We start from the raw sequence: 24,614 nt of genomic DNA on the forward strand, positions 1-24,614 counted from the left end.
GGCGAGCCAAGCTAAAGAAGTTGCCGTCATACCTGGTGTGCAGCAGAACCCCAACCGGATCAGGAAACGCTCATTGCAGCACAGCCGAGAAATAGATGCCAAACAAGGTGGGGGCGAGAACACACCCCTGCTTTACTCCGCAACAGACATCAAACTCATTTGAGCGGGCACCGTTGAACTGCATGGTTGCCCGCATCCCATCATGGAAGCCTTTGAGTATTGCCAAAAGAGTTGCTGGACAGCCGAGTCGCTGCAGAACGTGGAAGAGACCAGAGCGGCTCACATAATCGAAAGCCTTAGTCAGATCAACAAACACAATGTACAATGGGCGTTGCTTTTCTGCACACTTTTCCTGAAGCTGGCATATCGAAAAAATCATGTCCAAGGTTGAACGACCAACACGGAAACCGCACTGACTCTCCGGCAGCACCTGGTCAGCAACGCGCTGCAGTCTTAGGAGGATTATACGAGCAAGGCATTTTCCCGGAAGGCTGAGTAGCTAGATGCCTCGGTAGTTGTTACAGTCCTGCCTGTCACCCTTATTTTTGTAAAGAGTTACAATGTTTGCATTCTTAAGTTCGCTAGGGATGCATTTGTTTTGCCAACAGCTTCGAAACAAGCAGTGGAGCCGCTTGACCAATGCTGCCCCACCACATTTCAGTAGCTCCGCTGTAATTCCATCGCTTCCCGGTGACTTGTTGTTCTTCAGAGCTGCAATTGCGCGCTCAATTTCCATTATTGAGATCTCCACATCGAGCTCGTTGAGGACAGGTAGTTGTGGTACAGCAGCAGAAACAGCGTTCAAGTCAGCGTCCATCAGAGTGCCATACAGCAAGCTGTAATGCTCGACCCATCTACCAAGCTGGCCTGGGAGATCGTTGATGACAGAGCCATCAGTGGCTCGCAACGATGCAGTTTTTTTCACTGTAGGACCCAGTGCCTCATTGATACCGCTGTACATGTACATGTACTGTATGTCCCCAGTACTTGCACACCGTTCTACCTTTTCACTGAGGTCTTGCCAGTACTGCTCGTAGGCCTGGCGTGTAAGGCGCTTCACTTCATTCCTGGCCTTACGATAGTGAGTGATGGAGGAATCATTTCGGTCTTGAAGAACACTGAGACGGGCATTACGCTTGTCAGCTAGGGCCGGGAGCAGAATAGAAGAGCTTGCAAGGAACCAATCTGGCTGTTTTCTTCTACAAAACCCAAAGATCTCAGATGCAGCCTCCGTCATGGAACCTCTTAGCTTGGCCCAGATGTTTTCAGGAGTTCCGTCAACTCTGAAGTCAAGGCCCTCCGTACGTGCACGGAAACTTGTCACATATTTAAGATTCTGCATCAGCTCAATGTTTAGCTTTGACGTGGGCTTTGGAGTGGCACTGTGAATCTTCTTTGGGGTGAATTTTAGAGTGCAACGGACAAGGGCGTGGTCGGTGTTACAGTCTGCAGAGTGCATACTCCTGTACCTCTTTACAGTGTTGAGTTTGCACCTCCTGACTATAATGTGATCAAGTTGGTGCCAGTGTTTGGACCGAGGATGCATCCAGGTAACCTTGGATCTGATGGATCCAGATGAGAAGGAACTTGGTAAGCATAGTCCATGAGCAGCGCACAATTCAAGGAGACGTTGGCCGTTGTCATTTATGCTACCAAACCCAAACACAAAATCCTCCCCAGCCGGGACGGAACGAATGACCTCACTAACGTGGGCATAAAAGGCATCCTTATCCTCACTAGTCGCGTCAAGAGTGGGTGCGTTGGCAGAGAGGAGATTGAGAAAACCAGCCGTGTGTGACATTCCCAGGGACATTAGGCGTGGAGAGCAAGCAGTTGGTTGAGAGACGGTGGACAGCAGGGTGTTCCGCACAGCAAAGCCGACTCCATGCATCGGACGATGGCCATCTGGATGACCACACCAGAAAATGGTGTAGTTCCTTTCACGCACCGATCCACTACCCAACTGCCAAGTCTCACTTATAGCAGCAATATCCACTCTGAGGCGAGATAGTTCGCAATCAATGACGGCTGATTTCCATGGAGCACTGTTGAGGTCTGAGTGCACCCCAAGACTTCTGATATTCCAACACGCCAATGTCAGAGAAGAGGAGGCAGTTGCAGAATGTCGACCTGACCGCGCCTGCCTTACACGCGTGTCCTGCCGAGCAACGACAACCCTTGAGTGCAAGGGCTCCCGATTTGCCAGTCGTTGAAGATATATTTGACTTTTCATGCATGCTATAGCACCGAGTGCCGGGGCATAGAACAGAAGACGGATGGTTGCCCAGGACAACCGCCTCCCTCTGGGTCCTACGCCACTGAATCCGACGGAGTGCAAGCACGACAGTCAAGAGCAACGCAGGATCGCCCCGCAGTAGCCTACTAACTTGGCCTGATACTCGCTGACCGTTGTCCCGCAAATGATCTTCCGCCCACCAAGAAAGCTGTGGTAGACCAAACCAGGAAAACGTTCCCATGCTCTACAACAGCTGCCAACTCCTGCTGCCGAGTTGACATCTACTATTTGACCCATAGTTAGGAGGCAAAGTGGTACTGTCACTTGCCCATGGTGAGCCCCTATGACTCGTGGTAGGGCGGGGTCGTCTTACTCTCCCGTACAGGTCCTTTAGACCTGCCCACTGCCCATAAAAGAGCCAAAGACTTAAACTACTTCACTCTGTGTGCATTGAATTTATTTAATACACACGTTTCACAATTTGAGTTGAATTACTGAAATAAATGAACATTTCCACGACATTCTTATTTATTGGAAAGCACCTGTAGCTCATCATTTCCCAAGTGTATGATACAGCTTTCATTATTCAGGTCAATCATATACTGTATTAATAAAAAAAATCAGTTTAAATAAGGAAAGTGAAAATTTTGCCATATTATACTTTCAAATGTTAAAGTTGCCACAGTCATTGCATGCTTTTGTGCTGCACTTTATCTGTACCATTTTGTTTTATTAGTTTATTAGAATGTGAATGATATTAAAGCTGTCTCCTTGTCTCCTAAAGCGGTCTTCTTGCTGAACTCTGCCATCTGACACCCCTCAACACCCCCCACACAGACTCCTCCCCCTCTTCAACCCTCTGACTGATTTATTTATTTATTCACAACAAGCAAAAAACAGTAAACTTGTTATTACTTGCACTACTGTCTGTTCATCCAGGAACACTGAATAATCCATTTGCACACTGAAATATTTTCTATGCACTGTCCATTGCAATAGTGTAGTTATGTTCATAGTTCTGCCTATAGTGTACATACACTTTTACATAATCCATCTGTGTAGTATGTTCACAGTACACCTATCTGGATATTATGCTAATAGTATTTAAAATCTGTAAATTATGTCCATAATACTTATCTGTAAAGTTATTGTACATATTATAGACCTTGTATATTCTGTATGCTTATTGCACTTCTGGTTAGATGCTAACTGCATTTCGTTGCCTTGTACCTACATGTGCAGTGACAATAAAGTTGAATCTAATCTAATCTAATATTGTTTAATAAGTGATATATCTGATTTTAGTCCTTGAAAACCAAAAAGGTAGTGCTTGAAAAGTCCTGGAATTTAATTTTGCAGTTTCTGTACGAACCATGTAATGACATACTAACAACATCACATCCCATCCCATCCTGATATACTTACTCAACTATAAATTGAAAATCCCTTCTAAAACAACTTAAACCAGCTTAAAGTTGTTTGCTGGTTTTATCCGCTTTAAGTTGATTATTTTTGGAAAAAACATTTTTGAGGATTCACTGACATACCTGATACAATTGTGGTGTTTTTTTTTCTCTAGGAGAGAAGGTTCCAGAGACGGAGCAGGCAGATGCTGATGTGGTGAAGCTGGATGGCAGTGATGAAACATCTCTGGATAATGAGAGATCATCAGTGCGTCAGCGAGAGCGAGAGAGCGACTCTGACTCCTCCTCTATTGTGGTGCGGATCTCAGAGGAAGAGCGGCAGAAATATGAGGAAGAGATCCGCAAACTCTACAGACAACTGGATGATAAGGTGACCATGCTCTTGTGACATTATTACTGAGATGCAGATGCATTCAAAGTAAATCAGCAATTGACCTCTCACTGTGCATAATGTGTGATCCACCAGATCATGGATAACTTAATTTGTAGCAAAACAAGATAAACAACATTATTAGTTGCTCTCACTGTGTGTGTGTTTTGTAGGATGATGAGATCAATCTTCAGTGTCAGCTGGCGGAGAAGCTGAAGGAGCAGATACTAGATCAGGATGAGGTCAGAGGTCACATTCAGATTATCCTGTATTGGCTGTTAATATACTAATTGTTTGTATGGGATTTACTCAAAAATATTGCATGCACATCCCAAAAAGATAAATACTAGGGGTGTAAGAAAATATCGATACACGTGAGTATCGCAATATTTTGTTTGGCGATACTGTATCGATTCTCAAAAACGGAATATCGGTTAAAAAAATAAAAAAATAAATAATTCATACAAGATCATGGCAGTTGTTTAGTTTTTTAGTTTACATCCCGACCACTAGATGGCAGTCTTCTACTCTGAACGACTTTACAACCATTAAAGCACGCCACTAATGTTAGCATTAATATCACTTTTCACTGCTAGTAATGGAGGATGAAAGATTTGTCCCTGTTCCTGGTTCGGTGTAGAAAACTGAAGTGTGCCATCACTTGGGCTTTTGTGGTAACATCCACCGCGGGACCGCGGCGAGGTCGCCGACTCGGTCCTGCCACGTCCCGTGTGAAGAGGGGCTCGCGCGGGGCGGGTCGAGGGGGGCGGTAGGGTCGCAGCGCCTGCAGCTGTCTCTAATTTTGGGGGCGTTTTGTGCAGTTTGCCGGTGCTCGCGTCACGGTTTTGGCGATTCCAAATACAAAATGAAAAACCTGTGGAATCCAAATGGATTGTTTTATTGTTTTATAATTGTTTTGTGCTATAAAGCAGATGCAATTTTTTGTTCAGATCAAAATGTTACGACATTGTATGTCACAATTGTAAACTGAAACTGTGAACCTTTAAAGCAGGTTTTGATATATATGGTCTTTTTTATAAAATACACTTTATACGTAGTATATATTTAACTAAAGGATCCTGCAAGCATTTTAATTCCCAACACCCCCACCCTTTACTCATCACTTATTACTAAGGTTTGCATATGGGGGTGTATTCTTACAACATAGAGAACTACCAAACTTTGCTATAAGTTTCATTGCATCATAATAATTGCTGTTAACATTGTTCATCGTCTGCTTGATTATGTCTTTCATTGATTTTTTCGTACATTTCGCCATATGTTCACCCCTGATAAGCGACTACTAAATATTGTAGAAACTTAATTTTCTGTAAAGTTACTTTGCAATGATTCGTATTGTAAAAAGCGCTATACAAATAAACTTGAAGGGAATTGTGTTCTTAATGACAGCTTTCCTAAAAAAATATCCCAATATATTTCCTTGCTGACAGTATCGCAACATATCGTATCGCAACCCCGGTATCGTGATACGTATCGTATCACCAGATTCTTGGCAATACCCAGCCCTAATAAATACAGGTGCTCAACCTACAAAACATAGAAGATAAGTCAGCACTCTGTTGTAAGGCTCTCAAATCATTTAATTTGATCATTTAAAACTGATCATTTATTTAGTTTGTTCATCAAACAGAAAATAAAGATTACATTATTAATTGAAAGATTACAATGAAATAGAAATATTTACAAAATTCTGTATTACTCACTGTATTATAGGAATATGGATGTTATTTTTTGCCCCAGTCTGAGTTGTTTAATATTGCTAACTTTTAATTTTCTAATGGTAAGTGGACAATTCAGGTACATTAAATCATTGAAATTAAATCCAGTGTATATGCTTGATTGACAATTGAACAACTCATGATAAATGTATTAAGAAAAAATGACCTTACTGTTCCTTCACTGTTCACAGTGGGTCAGTCCCAGGCACAACTGACTATGATTGGATTATTTGAAACACTACATCTGTCATTTCTAGATGTCTCTTTCTCAAACCTTTATAAATGAGTAAACTTGACTGTCATTCAAGTATGTTGGTATTAACTTTAGTGCTCATCTTACTATCAAATGCACTTTTTATATTTAAATGCCCATTTATGAAATTCAGTGAATTTTCAAAGTTCGAAATACATTGTTTTTACTGTCCCACTGCAAATAATTTTGTTAATAAAAACTGTTAAACGCTATCAAGAAAATAGCTTTTTAATATCAGTTGAAGTTACTTATAATTCAGCTGAGTTTGCAGTTACTTAAACCAACAAAGCACACCATAGAGTAAATAAGCAATAAAAGTAATGGCAACATTTTAATAATAAATATATTCTTTGGCTTAAACAGCTCACCCTTTCACAGCAGATTTGATTCACAAATAACTGACAGTCTGAGTATGAGTTGAGGAGACTCACTCTGTGGTGCATTTTCTAAAAGGTTTGTTTGCTAACTATGGTCGCTAGATTCCAAAAGGTGGCTTATCCTGTCCCATCTGTTTTTAAAGTGGATATTGTAGCTTTTGCCAGCTCACATTAATGACGGTCATCTCGCTGCAGTTGCTGGCGTCCACGCGTGGAGACAGTGATAAGGTGCAGACGGAGCTGGGCCGCCTGCAGATGGAGAGCGAGAGCGCCAAAGCTGAAGTACGGGAGGTCCTGCAGGCGCTGGAGGAGCTGGCGGTCAACTACGACCAGAAGAGTCAGGAGGTGGAGGAGAAGAACCTGCACAACAAACAGCTGGCCGAGCAGCTCAGCCTCAAAATGGTGACGTCCGCTCTCCTGTTCTCATGTTTTACACTGTCCTCGTCGGCTGTGAATGACTGACGTTAGTCTTTCACTGCTTCTGTTGCTTTCTAGGCCAGTCTGATGGAGCTGGAGGTGGAGCTTGCTCAAATGCAGGAAGTGAGCTCGCAGCAGAGGAAGCGCATCGCTGATGTGTTAAACGGGCTGATGAAGGACCTCAGCGAGTTCAGCAGCATCGTCGGCAACGGAGAGATCAAGCTCGTAAGCCCAGAGAGGCCTCTGAGATCTTTTTAGAGATTATAAAAGTTGTGCCATATAAATGTAGTCACAACAGATTGAGACATAGAAAAGAGGCTTTATTAGGGCTCTATGAAATCTGTTTTTTTCTTGTTTGCTTGTCCTAATTTTTCTGTTCATCTAGCTTCTGAATAGTGTTCATAAATACAGCTCTGCTAAATTTTGTTATTTATTTAGAAAATTCTGTTGTTTGTGTTAATTTTTCTGGATTTATGATTTATTACAAATGTATTCTCAAAAAGAATTGGGAATCACATGAAGTCATGAAGGATTACATTAAATGCAGTTTCCTGTAGTTGAAGATGTGTGTGTTTACAGTCACTGCAGTGATCCGTGTGTGTGTGTGTGTGTAGCCGGTGGAGATCAGCGGGGCGATCGAGGAGGAGTTCACTGTGGCGCGGCTCTACATCAGTAAGATCAAGTCGGAGGTGAAGTCGATGGTGAAGCGCTGCAGACAGCTGGAGAACATGCAGCTGGAGTGCCATCGCAAGATGGAGGAAACCAGCCGAGAGCTGTCCTCCTGCCAGCTGCTCGTCTCTCAGGTGTGTGTGTGTGTGTGTTTCTGATGTTAGTTTCTGAGCTGGTGCTTGACGTGTGGTTCATGTGGACTGGTGCTGTGTGTTCTTTACTGATGCTGACGTTGTGTCTGTATGTGTCTGTGTGTGTCTGCGAGCAGCACGAGGCAAAGATTCGATCTCTCACAGAATACATGCAGAACGTGGAGCATAAAAAGAGGCAGCTGGAGGATAATTACGATGCTCTCAGCGAAGAGTTCTTCATGCTGCAGAACTCAGGTAAGAAAAACAATAACACACCTTATGTTAGAGTGGACAGAAGGGATAAAAAAGCCCAATCATAACACGTTAAAAATATTATTCTTTAAAAATGGTTTTGATGATTATTTTTCTTTTACTCTAACAGGTTTTACCTGTGATTTTCTAATGATCATTAAGACAGTGATTAGCATGCTCAGGTATGTTTGATTAGAGTTAGAGCTAAACTCCCGTGGGCCAGATCATAGGATCCCTGCTGTAAAGCTGCTTTGACACAATCTTTATTGTAAAACAAAAAAAGACACTATAAATAAAGGTGATTTGACCTCAATCCGGCAACCTGTGTGAGGGTCGGGTCTGATCAGAAACAGTATTAGAAGAGCTTTATTAACAAGTATGTTTACACACAAAAGGAATTTGATTTGACAATGTGTACATGTGTACAACAGTGTAGTAAGTACAAACATAGTACAGACATACATAGGAATAACACAGTAGGGATGTCATATAACACTAATATAAGAAATAGTAAAAAAAAAAAACATTATATAATGTACTATATACAGAAAAAGAAGTGTATGTGAAATGTAATTGTTTGGATAAATGAACAGATACTGTCATGGCCAAAAATATGGGCACCCTTGGTAAATATGATCAAAGAAGGCGGTGAAAATTCATCTGCATTGTTAATCCTTTTGATATTTTATTACAAAATATCAAGAAAAAAAGTATCCTTTCATTGGATAATAAGAATTTAAAATGGGGGGAAATGTCATTATGAAATAAATGTTTTTCTCAAAAACTCGTTGTACACAATTATTGGCACCCCCAGAAATTCTTATGAGTAAAATATCTCTGAAGTATGTTCACATTCATATTCACAATTGTGAGCACTCCAGCGTGATTGTGAACATGAAATCATCCAGCCATGGCTTCCTGTTTCACAAAAATATAAAAAGGAGGGGAAATAAAGCCCAAATGCCCTTAATCACCCATCACAATGAGACAAACCAAAGAATATATTTCTGATGTGCAGCAAAAGATAATTGAGCTTCACAAATTAGTGAAGTGGCTTTAAGAAAAGAGCTAGAGCAGTGAATATTCCCATTTCCACCATCAGGGCAATAATTAAGAATTTCCAACCAACAGAAAATGTTACAGAAATGTTTTGTGTGCCTATATCGTCCTAATGCACGGTGAGAAGGAGAGTTTGAGTGGCCAAAGACTCCAAGGATCACAGCTTGTTGAGTCTCGGGTTCAGAAAACCTAAAAAAAATAAATTGACAAACAGCACCTACATCACCACATGGTGTTTGGTAGGGTTTCAAGAAAGATGTTCATCCTAGCTCATCCAAGAACAAACTCCAGCATATTCAGTTATCAGACATGACTGGAACTTCAAATGGGACTGGCTTCTATGGTCAGATGAAACACAAACATTAGCTTTTAGCAGCAAACACTCAAGATGGGTTTGGTGAACACAGGGATAAAAAGTACCCCGTGTGTACAATGAAATCTACAGCTGTATTTTTGATGTTGTGGGCCTATATTTCTGCTGGAGGTCCTGGACATCTTGTTTAGATACATGGCATCTTTGATTCTATCAAATACCAACAGATAAAAAATCAGTAAGTGACTGACTCTGTTAGAAATCTTATAATGGGCCATGTTTGGATCTTCCAACCGTACAGTAATCCAAACACAAACCTCAAAAACAACACAGAAATGGGTCACTGAGCTCAAAACCAAGCTTCTGCTATAGCCCTTCCAGTCCTCTGACCTGAACCCTACGGATCATGAGAGGAGTGAACTGTAGAAGAGAAGCTGGGAATCTGAAGGGTCTGGAGTGGATGAAGGAATGGTCTCTGTTCTCTTGTCAGGTGTTCTCTAACCTCATCAGGCATTATAGGAGAACAACAGAGCTGTTAAACTGGCAAATGGAGGCTTCAAAAAGTACTGAATAAAAGGGTGCTCTTAATTGTGGCCAATGTGTATTAGAGAAAAAACATTTATTTCATAATGATATTTCCCCCCATTTTAAATTCTTAATATCCAATGAAAGGATACATTTTTGTGCTTTTTTTAAATAAAATATCAAAAGGATTCATTCATTCATTTCATTTCATATTTTATTTCATTCTTTTAAAAAAAGAAATGAAAAGGAGCAGAAAAAAGATAAACTTATAATATCTGCCCCTTATCAACATAAGTTAAATTACAATTCCAAAGAGGTGCGCTTACAACACACGTCTACTTTGCAGCACATATACATAGTCATAAATCAAATATCACATTTTCCTGCTAAATAGAAGCATAATATTTCTTTATTAGTAACGCTTTTACACTCTTCTTAAAAACAAAAAAGATGTTGAAGTTTTAATTTCGCTATTTAGATTGTTCTACAGACTGACACCTTGTATTGAGACACATCTTTCCTTTAATTTTGTTCTGAACTCAGGTTTCTGAAGGACTTCAGTTCCTCTTAAATTGAATCTACTAACTCTCTTGATGAATCTATTTTGCAATTTGTCAGGTAATGTTTTCAAATGAGCTTTATACATTATTTTTAGAAGGCTATATTCGAATAAGTCATTGAATTTTAAGATTTTTAACTGTATAAATATTGGATTTGTGTGGGCCCTATATTCACTTCCATTTACAACGCGAATAGCACGTTTTTGTAATTTAAAAACTAGTTCTATATAAGTCTTGTTTGCACTTCCCCATGCTTCAGTGCAATAGGTCAGATGTGGAACAATCAATGAATTATATAACAAAATTAAGGCACATTTATTAACAGATACTTTTACCTTATGTAACACGGCTATAATTTGGGATACCCTAGATTTAACATGGTCGATATGGAATTTCCATGTCAACTGTTCATCGATCACAACACCTAAAAACTTAAATTCATGAGTCCTTTCAATCTGTACTCCTTGTACTGACAATGCTGCATCAAAATCCTTATTTATACAACTAAAAATCATAAATTTTGTCTTACTAATATTTAAAGACAATCTATTGGCGTTAAACCATCTCATAATTTTCCCAAACTCATACTCTACAACTTGTAATACGTCATTTATATTTTTGCCAGCATAAAATAAAGTAGTATCATCCGCAAACAAAATACATTTTAGTAACTTAGAAACATTTGCTATATCATTCACATAAAGAAGAAAAAGTACTGGACCTAGTACCGATCCCTGGGGTACACCACAAGTTATTGGACAATTTTTTGATTTTGTGTTATTGATTTCAACAAACTGTTCTCTTTCTTTTAAATAGCTTTTGACCCACTGATGAGCTATGCCTCTTATACCATATTTATATAATTTACTCAATAATATTTCATGGTCTAAGGTATTGAACGCTTTTTGCAAGTCCACGAAGACACTTACAGTAACATGTTTCTTATCCATAGCATTGGTTATTTCTTCTACCAGTTCCAAAATCGCTGTTGCAGTTGAATGATTTGAACGAAATCCATATTGATTATTATTTAACAATTCATTTTTATCCAAATTTTTTTTAAATCTAAACACAAATAATTTTTCTAAAATTTTAGATAACTGTGGTAACAGGGGTATGGGTCTATAATTCGAAACATCATTTTTATTTCCTTTTTTGTAAAGTGGAACCACTTTGGCTATTTTCATACGTTCTGGAAATTTCCCTGTAGTGAATGACAAATTACAAATGTAAGTAAAAGGCTCAACAATAACGTCTATAATTTGCTTTATCAGTGACATATTCATATCTGTATAATCATTTGACTTTTTATTTGCAAATTCATACACAATTTTCAAAATTTCACTCGCTTGTACCCTCTCAAGGAAAATACTGTTTACACTATGTGGAATAATACTACCATCAATGTTTTCATCTGGGATGTGTTGTACTAAATTGGAGCCAATGTTTGCAAAATAATTATTGAATTCGTTTGCAATTTCTTCTGTCGCATATTTATCTGAGTTGTTCTTGGTTATAAAATCAGGAGTAATAATTTTGGCCCTGCCTTTCTGCAAGACTGTATTTATTACACCCCATGTGTTTTTGATACTGCCTTTACTTTTGTCTATCAGATTGGTGTAATAATCCTTTTTTTGTTTTCTCATAATTAATACAAGTTTGTTTTTATATTTTTTATATCTGCATTCTGCATCTTCTGTTCTTTTTTTAAGAAATATTCTATACAGATAATTTTTCTTTTTACAAGCGTTTTTCAACCCATTTGTCATCCAAGGGTTATCAAAGGATTTTTTCGCAGTTTGAGCACGAATTTTGATTTGTTTAAAATTTTTATCATATGAATTAATTAGTGTAGTCATGAAAGCATTATAAGCATTATTTAAGTCATTCGTATATACTTGATCCCAATTTTGTCTCTTAAGATCTTCTTTAAAATACTCAATAGCTTTACTAGACTTATCCCTTATGACAACGAGAGAGTTATCTTGCATAGTATTAATACAGAAATTGTCATAAATTATAAATACAGGAAGATGATCACTCACATCTGTCATGAAAATACCATTTATAATTTCACCGTGTATATTTGTATATATATTATCAATAATCGTAGCACTATGAGTTGTGATTCTGGTTGGTTTAGTTATCATTGGGCATAAACCTGCAATTTCCATATAATTCTTGAAGTCGTTAGGTGCTATTTTGCTACCCAAATCTATATTGAAATCACCACATACGATTACTGATTTGTTCTTTACATCCTCAAACATTTCTATAATTTTTTCTGTAAACAAATCAGTAGCAGGCCCAGGTGGTCTATAAACACAAGTGATTAACACATTTTTTCCTTTGTCATTTATGATTTCTATCGTTAATGCTTCCATCAAATCAGTCACAGCTATAGTTTTGTGCTCAACAACTTTACATTTAAGTTTAGCATCAACATAGAGGGCAACACCTCCTCCACCTTTCCCCATCCTGTTTACATAAAACATGTTGTAACCGTTGATCTGTACACTGTCAACTTAAATTTCCTTCAACCAGGTTTCTGTTACAGCAATCACTTTAAATGTCCGTTTTAAATCGCTAAGAAAGTTGTTAATCTTTGATAATTTACATTTCAAACTTTGGCTATTAAAGTGTATGATGGAAAATGCGTCATCAGAAAACCTTTGTGTAGTCCCATTAAACTCTTGTGTTGTAAAGTAGTGACATTCCCCAGGCACTAGTATATTATGTGCAAAGACAGTATCCATATCAAATATTTTGTCACTGTTTATATCAACATTTGGGACCATGATCGAAAGTGTGAGTACTTGGATCGAATAGACATTCTAATAAAATCATACAGGCCCAGTCCAACAACAAGATAAATACATTGATCTGACCACAATTCACATTTTGACAAGATTATATTCATTCCCACAGGGTTTAACATCGGCATATCTTGAGGTGTATCGAAAATGCAAAAGGGAATATGTCTCATTATTTAAATTGTTCTAGATCTATTAAGTCTCTTAACATCACAACTTTAGCTTGTTCCGGATTTGACCCATTAAGTTGAATAAATACCTTACAATTTCTTGTCCATGTCGCCTTAATTTTTCCAATTTTCCGCAGGGAGCGGGCTTCTCTTGCAATATTTGCCATTTTCTGCGTTAAATGCTCATTCAAATACACCGCTGTTCTTCTCAACTTTTTTCCTTGGCTCAGCATTTCAGTTTTGTTTTTCCGATTTACGAAGCGCATGACAATAGCAGGCCTCATCTTGTCTTTGCGTGGTAGGGTATGGCACGAAGAAATGGTTTTCAGATCCACATGTATATCCTTCTCGGGCAAAAATTGAAGAACTTGCCCTTCCAGTGTTTGCAAATCAGCTTTCTCTGCATCCTCACTGACATTGCTACCACTTGCAACAGCTTTCGCATAAGACTGAGGTTTGATGGTTAGGCCAGTAATTATTACATCCTCCATTCGCATATGTTGTTCAATGTTATCGAGCCTTCTCTCGAGTTCATTGATTATTTTGTCTTTTGCGCTTATCATGTCTTTCAGTTGTTTCACCTCTTCTACAACTTGCGTTAGCTTTGTCAGCTGTTCAGTGACTTTGACAAGTTCCACAGACATATGACTGAGCGACTTGCAGATTTCTTCCATATCGCTTTCCATTTCAGGCTCAGTTTTCTTAGGCGGTGCAATTTCCAGGATCTCCAAAACTTCTTTGAATTTCTTACTTCCAATTTAGCAAGACTAACCGTTGTAAACCCTTAAGTTTGCAGAGCTCTCACAGAGCGCGGCCATCTTGGAATGCGTCATCCAATGGGTCATTTGACACAGCAAGCACTTTTTGTAAGTGTGTGATTAACAATGCAGATGAATTTTCACAGCCTTCTTTGTTCATATTTACCAAGGGGGACGATATGTTTGGCTATGACTGTATGTTATTGTCCACATTTGTTATCTACTAAGTGTGCAGTTTAATATAAATATGTCAGATAACTATATTAGTTGTGATGGACGATGTATTAATTGTTCAGGCTGAATATAGCCTGTAGGAAAAAAAACTGTTCTTGTGCCTGGTTTTTCTGGGGGTCAGTGTTCTGTAGCACTGACCAGAGACAACAGATGGAGAGAGAGGGCTGGGTGTGTGGGTCCAAGGTGATTTTTTTTAGCCCTTTTCCTCACTCTGGAGATGTAAAGATCTTGGAGGCTGGGCAGAGGGGCGTTGCAGTCTCTTGACGTCTGATTTGGTAGCGGATGATGATATGGATGTGAGTTTGTCCAGCTGTCTGTCTGTCAGGAAGCTGGTGATCCACTGACAGATGGAGGTGGGCACAGAGAGCTGTGTGAGTTTGTCAGAGAGAAGGTCAGGCATGATGGTATTAAAGGCCGAACTGAAATAGGATCCTTGTGTAATTGCCAGGTCTGTTGAGGTGTTGCAGGATGTAATGCAATCCCATGTTGACTGCATCATCCAAAGACCTGTTTGCTCTGAAGGCAAACTAAAGAGGATCCAGCAAGGGTCCAGTGATGTCCTTCAGGAAGGCCAGGACCAGTCTCTCAAGTGATTTCATGACCACAGACACGAGAGCGACAGGTCTGTAGTCGTTAAGTCCAGTGATTTTGGGCTTTTAGGGAACAGGAATGATGGTTGTGCGTTTGAAGCAGCAGGGAACTTGACACAGCTCCAGTGATCTGTTGGGGACCAGTTAGTCAGCACATACTTTTAAACAGGCAGGTGAAACACCATCTGGGCCTGAAGCTTTTCTGTATTTCTGCTTCCTGTAGACCTGGTTCACGTCCTCTACACAGACCTCAAGCAAGTTTTTTGTTAGTCTGTTCCTGGCTTGGTTATATAAGATTTTATCCCCACTTCTGTAAGCATTCTCTTTGGCATGACTAAGCTGTTTGAGTTTCCCAGTAAACCACGGTTTATCATTATTAAACTATATGAATGTCCTGGTAGGAATTCATATCTTCTTAATATCTTCACAGAAATTAATACATGAAGTTACAGTCTCTGTGAGCTCATCCAGATCGGTGGCAGCAGCTTCAGAAACACTCCAATCAATGAGGTCAAAACAAGCTTGTAAATCCTGCTGTGCTTCATTAGTCCATCTTTTAACAATCCTTAGTACAGGTTTAGCTGATTTCTGTTTTTTTGACTATAAGTCAGTAGAAGATACTCAAACAGTGATTAGCCCCAAAGCTGCTCGTGGGACAGAGTGATATGCATCCTTTATTGTTGTGTAACTGAGATCCAATATATTATGTCTAGAGGCACGTACACATTCACGAGAATGAAAGAGGAAAACTCCTGCGTGAGTAGATAGGTTTACAAGTTAGGAGGAGAAGTTTATCCGTTTTGTTAGGAAGGGAACAGGCATTCGTGAGATGAATGCTCGGCAGTGCAGTCCAAAAGCCACGTGCACAGAGCTTCACCAGGGCACCAGTGTGTTTCCCTCTTCTGCGTCTGTTTGTTTGAACAACACAGCTGTACCTCCAACTAGAATGTCCAACAAAACGTCAGAATAATCACAAAACTAATCAAAAATCTGGAATATGTTGGAGCTCAGCTCCAGTAAAAACTTATAGAAGAAGAATGACAAAACACAGAACAAACGAACAAAAACATCTGAAGAATTGCGGAGCTCAGCGTCCTGACTGCCATTTGCGGCGCCATCTTGAAGATCAATCAAGAGATGAGGAGAACGGAGAAACAATATTTTGAATTTGGACTGCACCACCCATCTCAACCATATTACTAAATTCATAATTGCACCAATTCCAAACTACATTCAAACTCATGACGGTCTGCAATTCTGCATGCTATATCTCTTCTAAATGTGTGGTCTTACGACTGTCATTGACTGACGTTCAAATGAACTGGAGACTTCTGTACTGCTGCAGCACACTGTACTGCTGTATTGATGATTATGTATATATGTTTATATCAGAGAGTCATGTGGCAGAAGTGGACGGAGGAGAGAAGGCAGACAGAGAGGCTGGTGGGAAGGTAAATAGAACAAACATGGATCTAGTATTCTATACATAAACAGTTCTGTGACTAGTGTAAGAAACGCTTACACTACGCATTGTTGTACATGATGTGTTCTCACACTAATGGAGGTCATTCATTCATTCAGACATTATTATTAATATGATTATTTGTGTGTGTTTGTGTAGAAGGCTGCCGGTCGTCCCTCTCTCTACGCAGAGTCTCGTCAGATGCAGCTCAGCCACCTGCGGGATGAAATTAACGAGAAGCAGCGCCTAATCGATGACCTTACCGAGTCAGTCAGGCTGAATATACTTCCTGTATTTCGCTGGATAGGGTAACTGATGTGCTAATGCTGTCCGCGTGTGTCTTGCAGTAAGAATCAGGCTCTGGAGCTGGAGCTGGCTCACGTGCGCTCCAGTCTCAGTAACCTCAAGCTGCAGGACGACACCAAGAGCGCCTGCCTGGAGAAGCTGTCGTACGTTTCCTTCCACTACCACACAAATACTGTACTGTGAATACTGAAAACCAGCTGTTTGCATGAGTGTATAATGAATCTGTTAAGTGTGTGAACAATGGCTTCTCATCAGGTTTCAGCAGGAGAGAAACGAGCAGTCCAAACAGGATCTCAAGCGCCTTGAGGAGACTGTTGTAAGTTTCTCATACGCTCTTCCTCTTAGTCTACTGTTTTTTCCCCTCATTCTCATCTGAATTTATGCACCATGTGATGATGTCATTTTAGAGCGTGTCACTTTTCATACCAGATGAATAAGCAGCATATATTTATATAAAGTGGTCATCGGATGGCCACAGAAAGACACCATTGAAATTTGTGAACAGACTCTTATTGCTCAGGACAAGCTGACACATTTTACGTTTTCATGACAGTGATGACGAGGAGATCACTGCAGGTTAATCACCAGCTGTACGTTTGTGTCTCTGTCTCAGGCCCGTGAACTCCAGACCCTCCACAACCTGCGCAAGCTGTTCGTTCAAGACCTCACGACTCGGGTTAAAAAAGTGAGTTCACATGTGTGCAGGGGTATCCTTTTAACATATGGTCCGCTGCTGTGTGTATCTTTGACACGTTCTCCTCACACAGAGTACAGAAACTGGACCTGATGATAGTGGGGGGTCTAACACCCAGAAACAGAAGATTTCCTTTCTTGAGAACAACCTGGATCAGCTTACAAAGGTTCATAAACAGGTGAGGATGTGTGTGCAATGCTGTGTAAATTCATTCTTAAATTGTCGATTGGGACAGTTTTTATATAAATATGGATTTACTTTTTTTCTATTGATAATTTTCTAGTTTTTGTAAGGATTTATATGAATCCCGGTACTTGAACAATAACAGTTTAACCTTTCAAGACGTGATTCACACACATTTTTTTAATCTCCAGTCTTATGTTCATGTTTCAAGTAAAAAAAAAAAAAAAGGGTTTTAAAAACAATGAATACAGATTATGTGCACAAGTAGTGCATATCACTGTTTAGCTGTTTAACTGTTGAGCACACAGCTAGAGCACATCATCTTATGCTGAATGGTGACTCGACCATCTTTCTATCATGCAAGAGTGAGCAAACGGCAGTGTTTATGGAGACTAACAATAAAAAAATTAGAACCATTTTTTGTTTTAAACCCTGGGAAAAAAAAATTAATTAATGCTTTCCGTGGTATTATAAAAAATAATGTTGTAAACAAATGATATCAGCTGTGCACCCTAAAAAACAGTTTGACTGTAACGAGAGTTTGCATTGATTTACATTCACAGCTTTACACTGTTTTTTAGAATAAGCACTTGCATTACATAATATTGAATCCCTTTATGTGTAATTGATGATAATACTGATTACTAAAGGCCTGCTCTGCAAATGTTTGTGCAGCTGGTACATGATAATGCAGATCTGCGCTGTGAGCTTCCGAAGCTGGAGAAGCGTCTTCGTTCTACGGCTGAGCGTGTTCGGGCGCTGGAGACAGCACTGAAGGACGCTAAACAGGGCGCCATGAACGACCGCCGGCGCTACCAGCAGGAAGTGGAGCGCATCCGTGACGCCATGCGCCTGCGCTACCCTCCGCGCCGATCCAACGCCGCTCTGATCGGTACACCGCCTCTCCCCAGATTCAGAGAAGAATGCATGTTCTGTTTCTGTCAAACCTTACAATAACAGCTACGAGAGAAACTGAATGACTTATGGGCAAGTGCTGTATAATAAAATTAATTCAGTCATTCAACTCTCAAGGTGAAAACATCAATTTTGCATTCAAAATCAAAATTCATTTATAATTACAACTTCAATTTCTACTTTAAAGCGGCTCTACAGAATAAAATGTTTTGTCAGTATTCTGCTCAATTGAATTAAATTATTCCTGATCTTGACTGATATACTCATGTACAGGTAAATCGAGACAATTTACTGAGTATTAATTGTCTCTTGAGCCACCGCTAAACAAAAACTCCAGCAGCAAACAAGCTGATATGAATCACATTGTAGTTTTGTTTTGTGTGTGCCACTGTAGCTAAGCCAGTGAGACCAGGACACCCTGTTGCAGCCACGTCTCCCACCAGCTTCTGCTCCACGCGTGCCAGTAAACCTGCCACATCCTACAGCAACACTGTCTTCCTGCAAGAAGACAAATCTGCTCCTCAGAAAACCAACACGTGAGTGTCTGTCCTCTTCCTGTCTGTCTCTGTCTGTCTGCCGTCTCCTCCTCCTCTCACCTGCCGTTTGTTGATTTCAGTGTTGGGTACAGCACTGTGAGATCCATGGACATAATGAGCTCCTGTCCGCTCGACGTGGAGAACGGTAAGCCTTTGCGCTTTGACTGAACTAAAATCATTTGGCCATGTGAACCCCAGATCCATCCCTGGTCACATTATTAAATAAGCAGCCCACGAACAATCATGAAACAAGTCATTTAATTTAGTCCTTACAAACTGTTTACAAGTGTCTTTAATGCAACAAAGTTTAAAGGGGTCCCTGAGTGGGGAACATCTCCTGAAGCTTACCTCACTTCCGAACATTCGTTCATAGATTTGGTGCTGCGCAATGTCTTCACACCCGGACAAGTGTGACATCATATACCTCTGTAATAAATACAGTTTACATTGACATCTCACACACTTTAATGCCCTTTAAATGCAGAGGCGAACAGTAGTGAAGTATTTTTACTCGTAATATTCTACTATTATATTGTTTATGTAGTAATTATGTAATAATATTGCACTACCTTTCATATTAAATATCATAAAAAAAAAAAAAAAAGTATTTTCGCTTTCACAATGAAACAGTATCTCCACAACATGGCGCTGGTGGCGACAGTGAGAATCAAAGTTACGCCTTCTTTCTTTGCGTGAATATTTGGGTGGTGTTACACAAATCTTCCCACATCATGACATAGACATGTGGGGGCGTGTTTTTAAACGAGGCATTTCAGTGTGGTGTGGACAAGTCTTACATTTTATAAAGAATATCTCTTTGGAGTTGAGACTTTAGTCTTTGCAACTTTACAGATCTTCTTTATGCACCAAGAGCTTGTAACACTCCAAATTGTAATCGCATCATATGACCCCTTTAAATACTATTTCTTACTGCATAACTAATGAGGAATTATTGAAGTAACTACTAATGAACAGTTATACGCAAATACATTGAATTGTGACCCTTACATATAAATGTTATTAGCAGAAGTAGTAGTAGTAGTATGAAAATGCAATATTATTAAATGAAATAAATTTTATAGAGGATTTGTCTGTGTAGTGAATTATTTTGTGAGTAATCTGCTTCCGATATGAACCCCACGACCATGTATATTGTATATTTTATTATATATTTTATTGTATATTTTATTCCGCAGGAATTACTTAGAACCTGAAACAGTATTCTAAAGTGAACCTATGAGTAAATAATAATTACTACATAATTTTGACTCAAATCAAGCGTACACTCTTAAAAAAAAAAAACTATAAAAGCATAAACTTTGTAAAATACACGTCACAACTTGTTTACGATCTTTATTTGAGACGAGAACATTGTTTAATACAGCATATTTCATTCCATTTTAACGTGTATACTGCCCACATTTAAACTAATTTAACAAACATATTATAATCAAAAGTTAAACATTTGGAAGTAAACTAAATGCATATTTCATTTCCATTATAAAGGCTTATGAGTGAACTGTAACAAAGTTGCTACTGTAGTAGTACTTTGTACTTGTCCTTTTACTCAAGTAATTTTGAAAATGAATAGGCCTTCTTATAATTTTACTGGAGTAATATTTTATTGGGGTATCTGTACTTTTACTCAAGTACTTGATTTGTGGGACACAGCCTGATTCGTGACTATTTGCGTATAAATGTTCAATACTAGTTATTTCATAGTTATATTTCTTGAACCTTAACTAGTAGATAATTCTTCAGGATGTATGACAGAATATATTAGTTATTGATTAGCTAACTGTTACTTATCACAATCATAAAATTATATGACATACTGATTAGTTAACACATCTTCCTTAGTAGTTAACAGTAGTGAGTTAAGTCTTAATGAATAATCACCTGTTAGTTCTTCAATAATTCCTTATTAGTTATGCAGCAAGTAAGAAACAGTATTCTAAAGTGTTACCGTACTATTTGCGCTACAAATCAATAATATGATAATTATCAGCAGTGTAAAGCAGACTGTTTTTGTGTATAGCTAAAATAACTGGAGGTGAATGACACTGGATGCTTTGCACATTTACCTTACAGAGGGTAAACTTGTGCAAAAAAATAAAATTCAAATAAAAAATACAAAGAATGCAGCATATGTGTTTGCTTGTAACAGTATTAACATTTTATTCTCTTGCTTTATGCTTTTCAGGAAATAGTACAGATATTAATGATAACAGGTGAGTAAACTCGATATATATTGTGACGATATGTATTGACTGACTTTGCACAAATCTCAAATGCAATATGTCAGTTCTAGTTTGAACAGAGAATTAGAATTTCAGCTTTGAAGTTTTCATTAGATTGCGTTTATGTGCACTTGATTGCGTAGAGTGCGCTTACACTCACTGCTGCTGTGTTTCAGGAGCGATGTTCACTGTGGCAGCATGGTGGATGATGATTCACGAATCTACATCATGCAACAGCAGACTGCAGCCAGTTAATTGTTTAATGTATGCCAGCAGATATGCATATAATGAGCTAAGAAACTACTGTTTTCATTAGTGTGCTCTGCAGATTCTCATTTTGTACCGCTTTCTCCAGATATTCCAGTTGTGTGCATGCAGCCGTCCATCTTCGTATAGAGCTCCAGAACTTTCATTCCTAGACGTCTTGGCTCTGTAGCGTCTTATACTGTATGGAATATATCATTAATGCAGAGTCACATCATGTTTCCCATCTTATGTATCTCACTGTTGCATGTTTATCTGTTTAGTAAGAAAACATCTCATAGGTTGAAAATGAATCCTCTCACACAGTAGATATTTGAATACACACATCTGTATTGCTTGCTTTATAATACAGAAGAGTACAAGAAAAAACTTCCCTTTAGTCTTGCTGAGCCTTAAAGACAGATGGTTAAATATTATAATACACACTCCTAGATTCACACATAACATGTAGATTTTGATACATATTATATTCAAGTACTGACTACCTCCAATTGTGAAAAAAATAATAATAATTCAAAAATATTTGATTTGCGTCATGTTTGTTTTCACACCAAAAATGATTGGGATGAAAAATTGCTGTGATATGTCAAGAGAACATATAGCGATTCACAGATGCTGTGGTTGTAAATCGCCCCAAATGCTTCCGTTATTCTGCCAAAGGCTCTGACCAATCACAGCTCTGATTTCTCTCACAAAATCCTGATCAGCCAGTCAGGATGACGGAATGAAGAGCTGTGTGATCTTTCCCTGCAGGATCCTGTAAGCTCCGCCGGTTGGTCTGTCAGACGAATGTGTGACTGCTCTTTTTCAGGATGTCTGTAGACAGATTCACTTCACTTGTATATTTAGCAAGACAAGGCTATATGAACTGTATTATGATGAAGGTTTAATTATAGATTTAGTTAGCACTGAGATGTTCGCTTCTCACACTTCTTCACTAATTCAAACCTCTCTCATCACCGCTAGAAGAGAAAATCTGACTTCAGAAACTTCAGATGAAGAGCGTTTGTGCAATAGGTCAGCTGATTTACTCATGATATCTTTTATTGAAGGTTGTTTTGTGTGATATATGTACAGTGTGCTAGTTTGCTGGAAGCCAATCCATGAAATAAAGGTAATTCAAAGAAAACTGTGATTCGTTGTGAGCGTGTCTGTACCTACTTAACCATATTTTGGGTACATATTTATTCCCAAAAGTGAGCATAACTTTAATAAAATCTCCATGTCCTCCTTTGTAAAAATGGTATATAGTAAAAATGCTTGACATTTTTCTGTAAGGGGACAATAATGTAACAACAATTAATTTTCAGTAGACCTGTTGTATGAAGTTAGTTGATCAAGCTCTTTCCATTCCAATTTAGATCAGTTTAGAGGTCAACTCAGACCCAGGGTAACTACTTGTAATTTAGTTGATGGTAAAGGTTTATTTTATTTTATATATATTATCCTAGTCTTGCCAGGATTTTGTGATTCTGTGATTGCAGTATTAAAAAACAAAAAGCTAAATTAAGCAATCTAAATTATTTTAGGCAGTTTGCACTTTTTCTTGTTTACACTTTTTTTTAACAAAACATGTTAACCTGAGAGAGAAGGAATGCAATATTGCCTAATAAAAATCCATTATTCAAAATGAGTTCAAGTTTTCTGCTGCTGCATTGCAGTGAATGAGCATATCTGCAGCCTAGATCCCACATTGGTGAACCTAAGGGGGCTCTGTAAGTGGGTCCTAGGTGGGTCACTGTAGGAAATGAATGCATGGGCTTAAAATCGTTACTCTCTTTGGCTCCACCAGGCTTGCCATGCAACCCTGATCACCTTAAGGCTTCTGGTCCCTAGCTCCGCCCTGAAGAGTTGACCTGCTAGCTCCACCTCAGCCTGTTGACCGGTTCCGCCTTGGCTCCTTACTCCCTCAGCTCAAACAAGGATCATTGTCCTTCCTGCTCCACTGGAGCATCATAAAGATGAAGATGTGCCATAGAAAAAAAGACCTAAGACAGTTGAGCAACTAGAAGCCTGTTTTAGACAAGAATGGGACAACATTCCTATTCCTAAACTTGAGCAACTTGTCTCCTCAGTCCCCAGACGTTTGCAGACTGTTATAAAAAGAAGAGACGGAAGGATGCCACACAGTGGTAAATATGGCCTTGTCCCAACTTTTTTGAGATGTGCTGATGCCATGAAATTTAAAAACAAGTTATTTTCCCTTAAAATTATAAATTTTCTCATTCGATATGTCATCTATGTTGTATTCTGAATAAAATATTGAAATTTTAAACTACCACATCATTGAATTCTGTTTTTATTCACAATTTGTACAGTGTCCCAACTTTTTTTGGAATCGGGTTTGTATAGTGCACTGATGCGATACTGTAGCTGATAGCTGCATGGTTACAATTTTATCTCTAATAGTATCTGTGGCGAGTGGGCCGGGGCCGAGAGCCATGGGAACGGAGCGAGGATGGTGGAGTGATTGGGAAATGAGCAACACCTGCTCCACTCACCTGTCTCGAGTCCCATGGAGGAGATCGGAAGGATACAAAAGAGGAGCGACGAAAGTGAAGGACGAGAGAGGACCAGGCCTGGACTTTATTTTGTGTTTTAGTTTTGTTTGTGTGCGGCAGTCGTCCATGAGTGGCTGTCATGCTGTTTTGTGTCCATCGGTTCCCGCCTCCTTCTTCCCGTGATTATGGAGTTTTTATATTGTTACAGTATCGATTTTAGAAGTAAAGTAGTTCATAAAGTCATTACTGCTGTGATGTTGGGAAATGTCAACACTTGTTGATGCTTTATTTTTTGTTAATTTAGCCACTGTATTGAATAAATACCCGGGGTTATGTTTGTTTTCTTCTAAAAGAGACAAAAAATAATCAGTAAAAGCAGTTTTTAATGCTTTTCTGTAGGATAGGTTACTTTCCCGCCAAGCAATACGAAATACCTCTAGTTTTGTTTTCCTCCAGTTGCGCTCCACTTTCCGGGCAGCTGTCTTTAGGGTGCGAGTGTGCTCATTATACCATGGTTTTAGATTGTTTTCCTTAATTTTCCTTAAGCGTAAAGGAGCAACCATATCTAAAATGCTAGAAAAGAGAGTTCATATTTTCTGTTACATCATCAAGTTGCATACAAT

General features: G+C 39.0%; 1 protein-coding gene across 3 annotated transcripts in view; it reads left to right on the forward strand.

Annotated features, from left to right (window-relative positions):
- The window catches only part of kif5aa (kinesin family member 5A, a), a 35,837-nt gene extending 13,778 nt beyond the window's left edge, over positions 1 to 22,059 (forward strand). For 2 of the 3 annotated variants that reach the window (XM_059547021.1, XM_059547023.1), the window contains exons 12-28: positions 3,816 to 4,030; positions 4,204 to 4,272; positions 6,595 to 6,801; positions 6,895 to 7,041; positions 7,431 to 7,619; positions 7,754 to 7,871; positions 16,283 to 16,341; positions 16,512 to 16,618; positions 16,700 to 16,801; positions 16,914 to 16,974; positions 17,272 to 17,343; positions 17,426 to 17,530; positions 18,211 to 18,427; positions 18,845 to 18,986; positions 19,067 to 19,131; positions 21,190 to 21,217; positions 21,403 to 22,059. In XM_059547021.1, coding sequence (XP_059403004.1) covers positions 3,816 to 4,030; positions 4,204 to 4,272; positions 6,595 to 6,801; positions 6,895 to 7,041; positions 7,431 to 7,619; positions 7,754 to 7,871; positions 16,283 to 16,341; positions 16,512 to 16,618; positions 16,700 to 16,801; positions 16,914 to 16,974; positions 17,272 to 17,343; positions 17,426 to 17,530; positions 18,211 to 18,427; positions 18,845 to 18,986; positions 19,067 to 19,131; positions 21,190 to 21,217; positions 21,403 to 21,481 — 1,982 coding nt within the window. In that variant the 3' untranslated portion in view covers positions 21,482 to 22,059. The remainder of the gene's footprint in view (positions 1 to 3,815; positions 4,031 to 4,203; positions 4,273 to 6,594; positions 6,802 to 6,894; positions 7,042 to 7,430; positions 7,620 to 7,753; positions 7,872 to 16,282; positions 16,342 to 16,511; positions 16,619 to 16,699; positions 16,802 to 16,913; positions 16,975 to 17,271; positions 17,344 to 17,425; positions 17,531 to 18,210; positions 18,428 to 18,844; positions 18,987 to 19,066; positions 19,132 to 21,189; positions 21,218 to 21,402) is intronic. The other variant, XM_059547022.1, reaches the window with a different exon arrangement.
- The last annotated feature ends 2,555 nt before the right edge of the window (positions 22,060 to 24,614 follow it).

Source organism: Carassius carassius, unplaced genomic scaffold (genome assembly GCF_963082965.1).
Source record: "Carassius carassius unplaced genomic scaffold, fCarCar2.1 SCAFFOLD_58, whole genome shotgun sequence".
In the NCBI taxonomy this organism is placed as follows: Eukaryota; Metazoa; Chordata; class Actinopteri; order Cypriniformes; family Cyprinidae; genus Carassius; species Carassius carassius.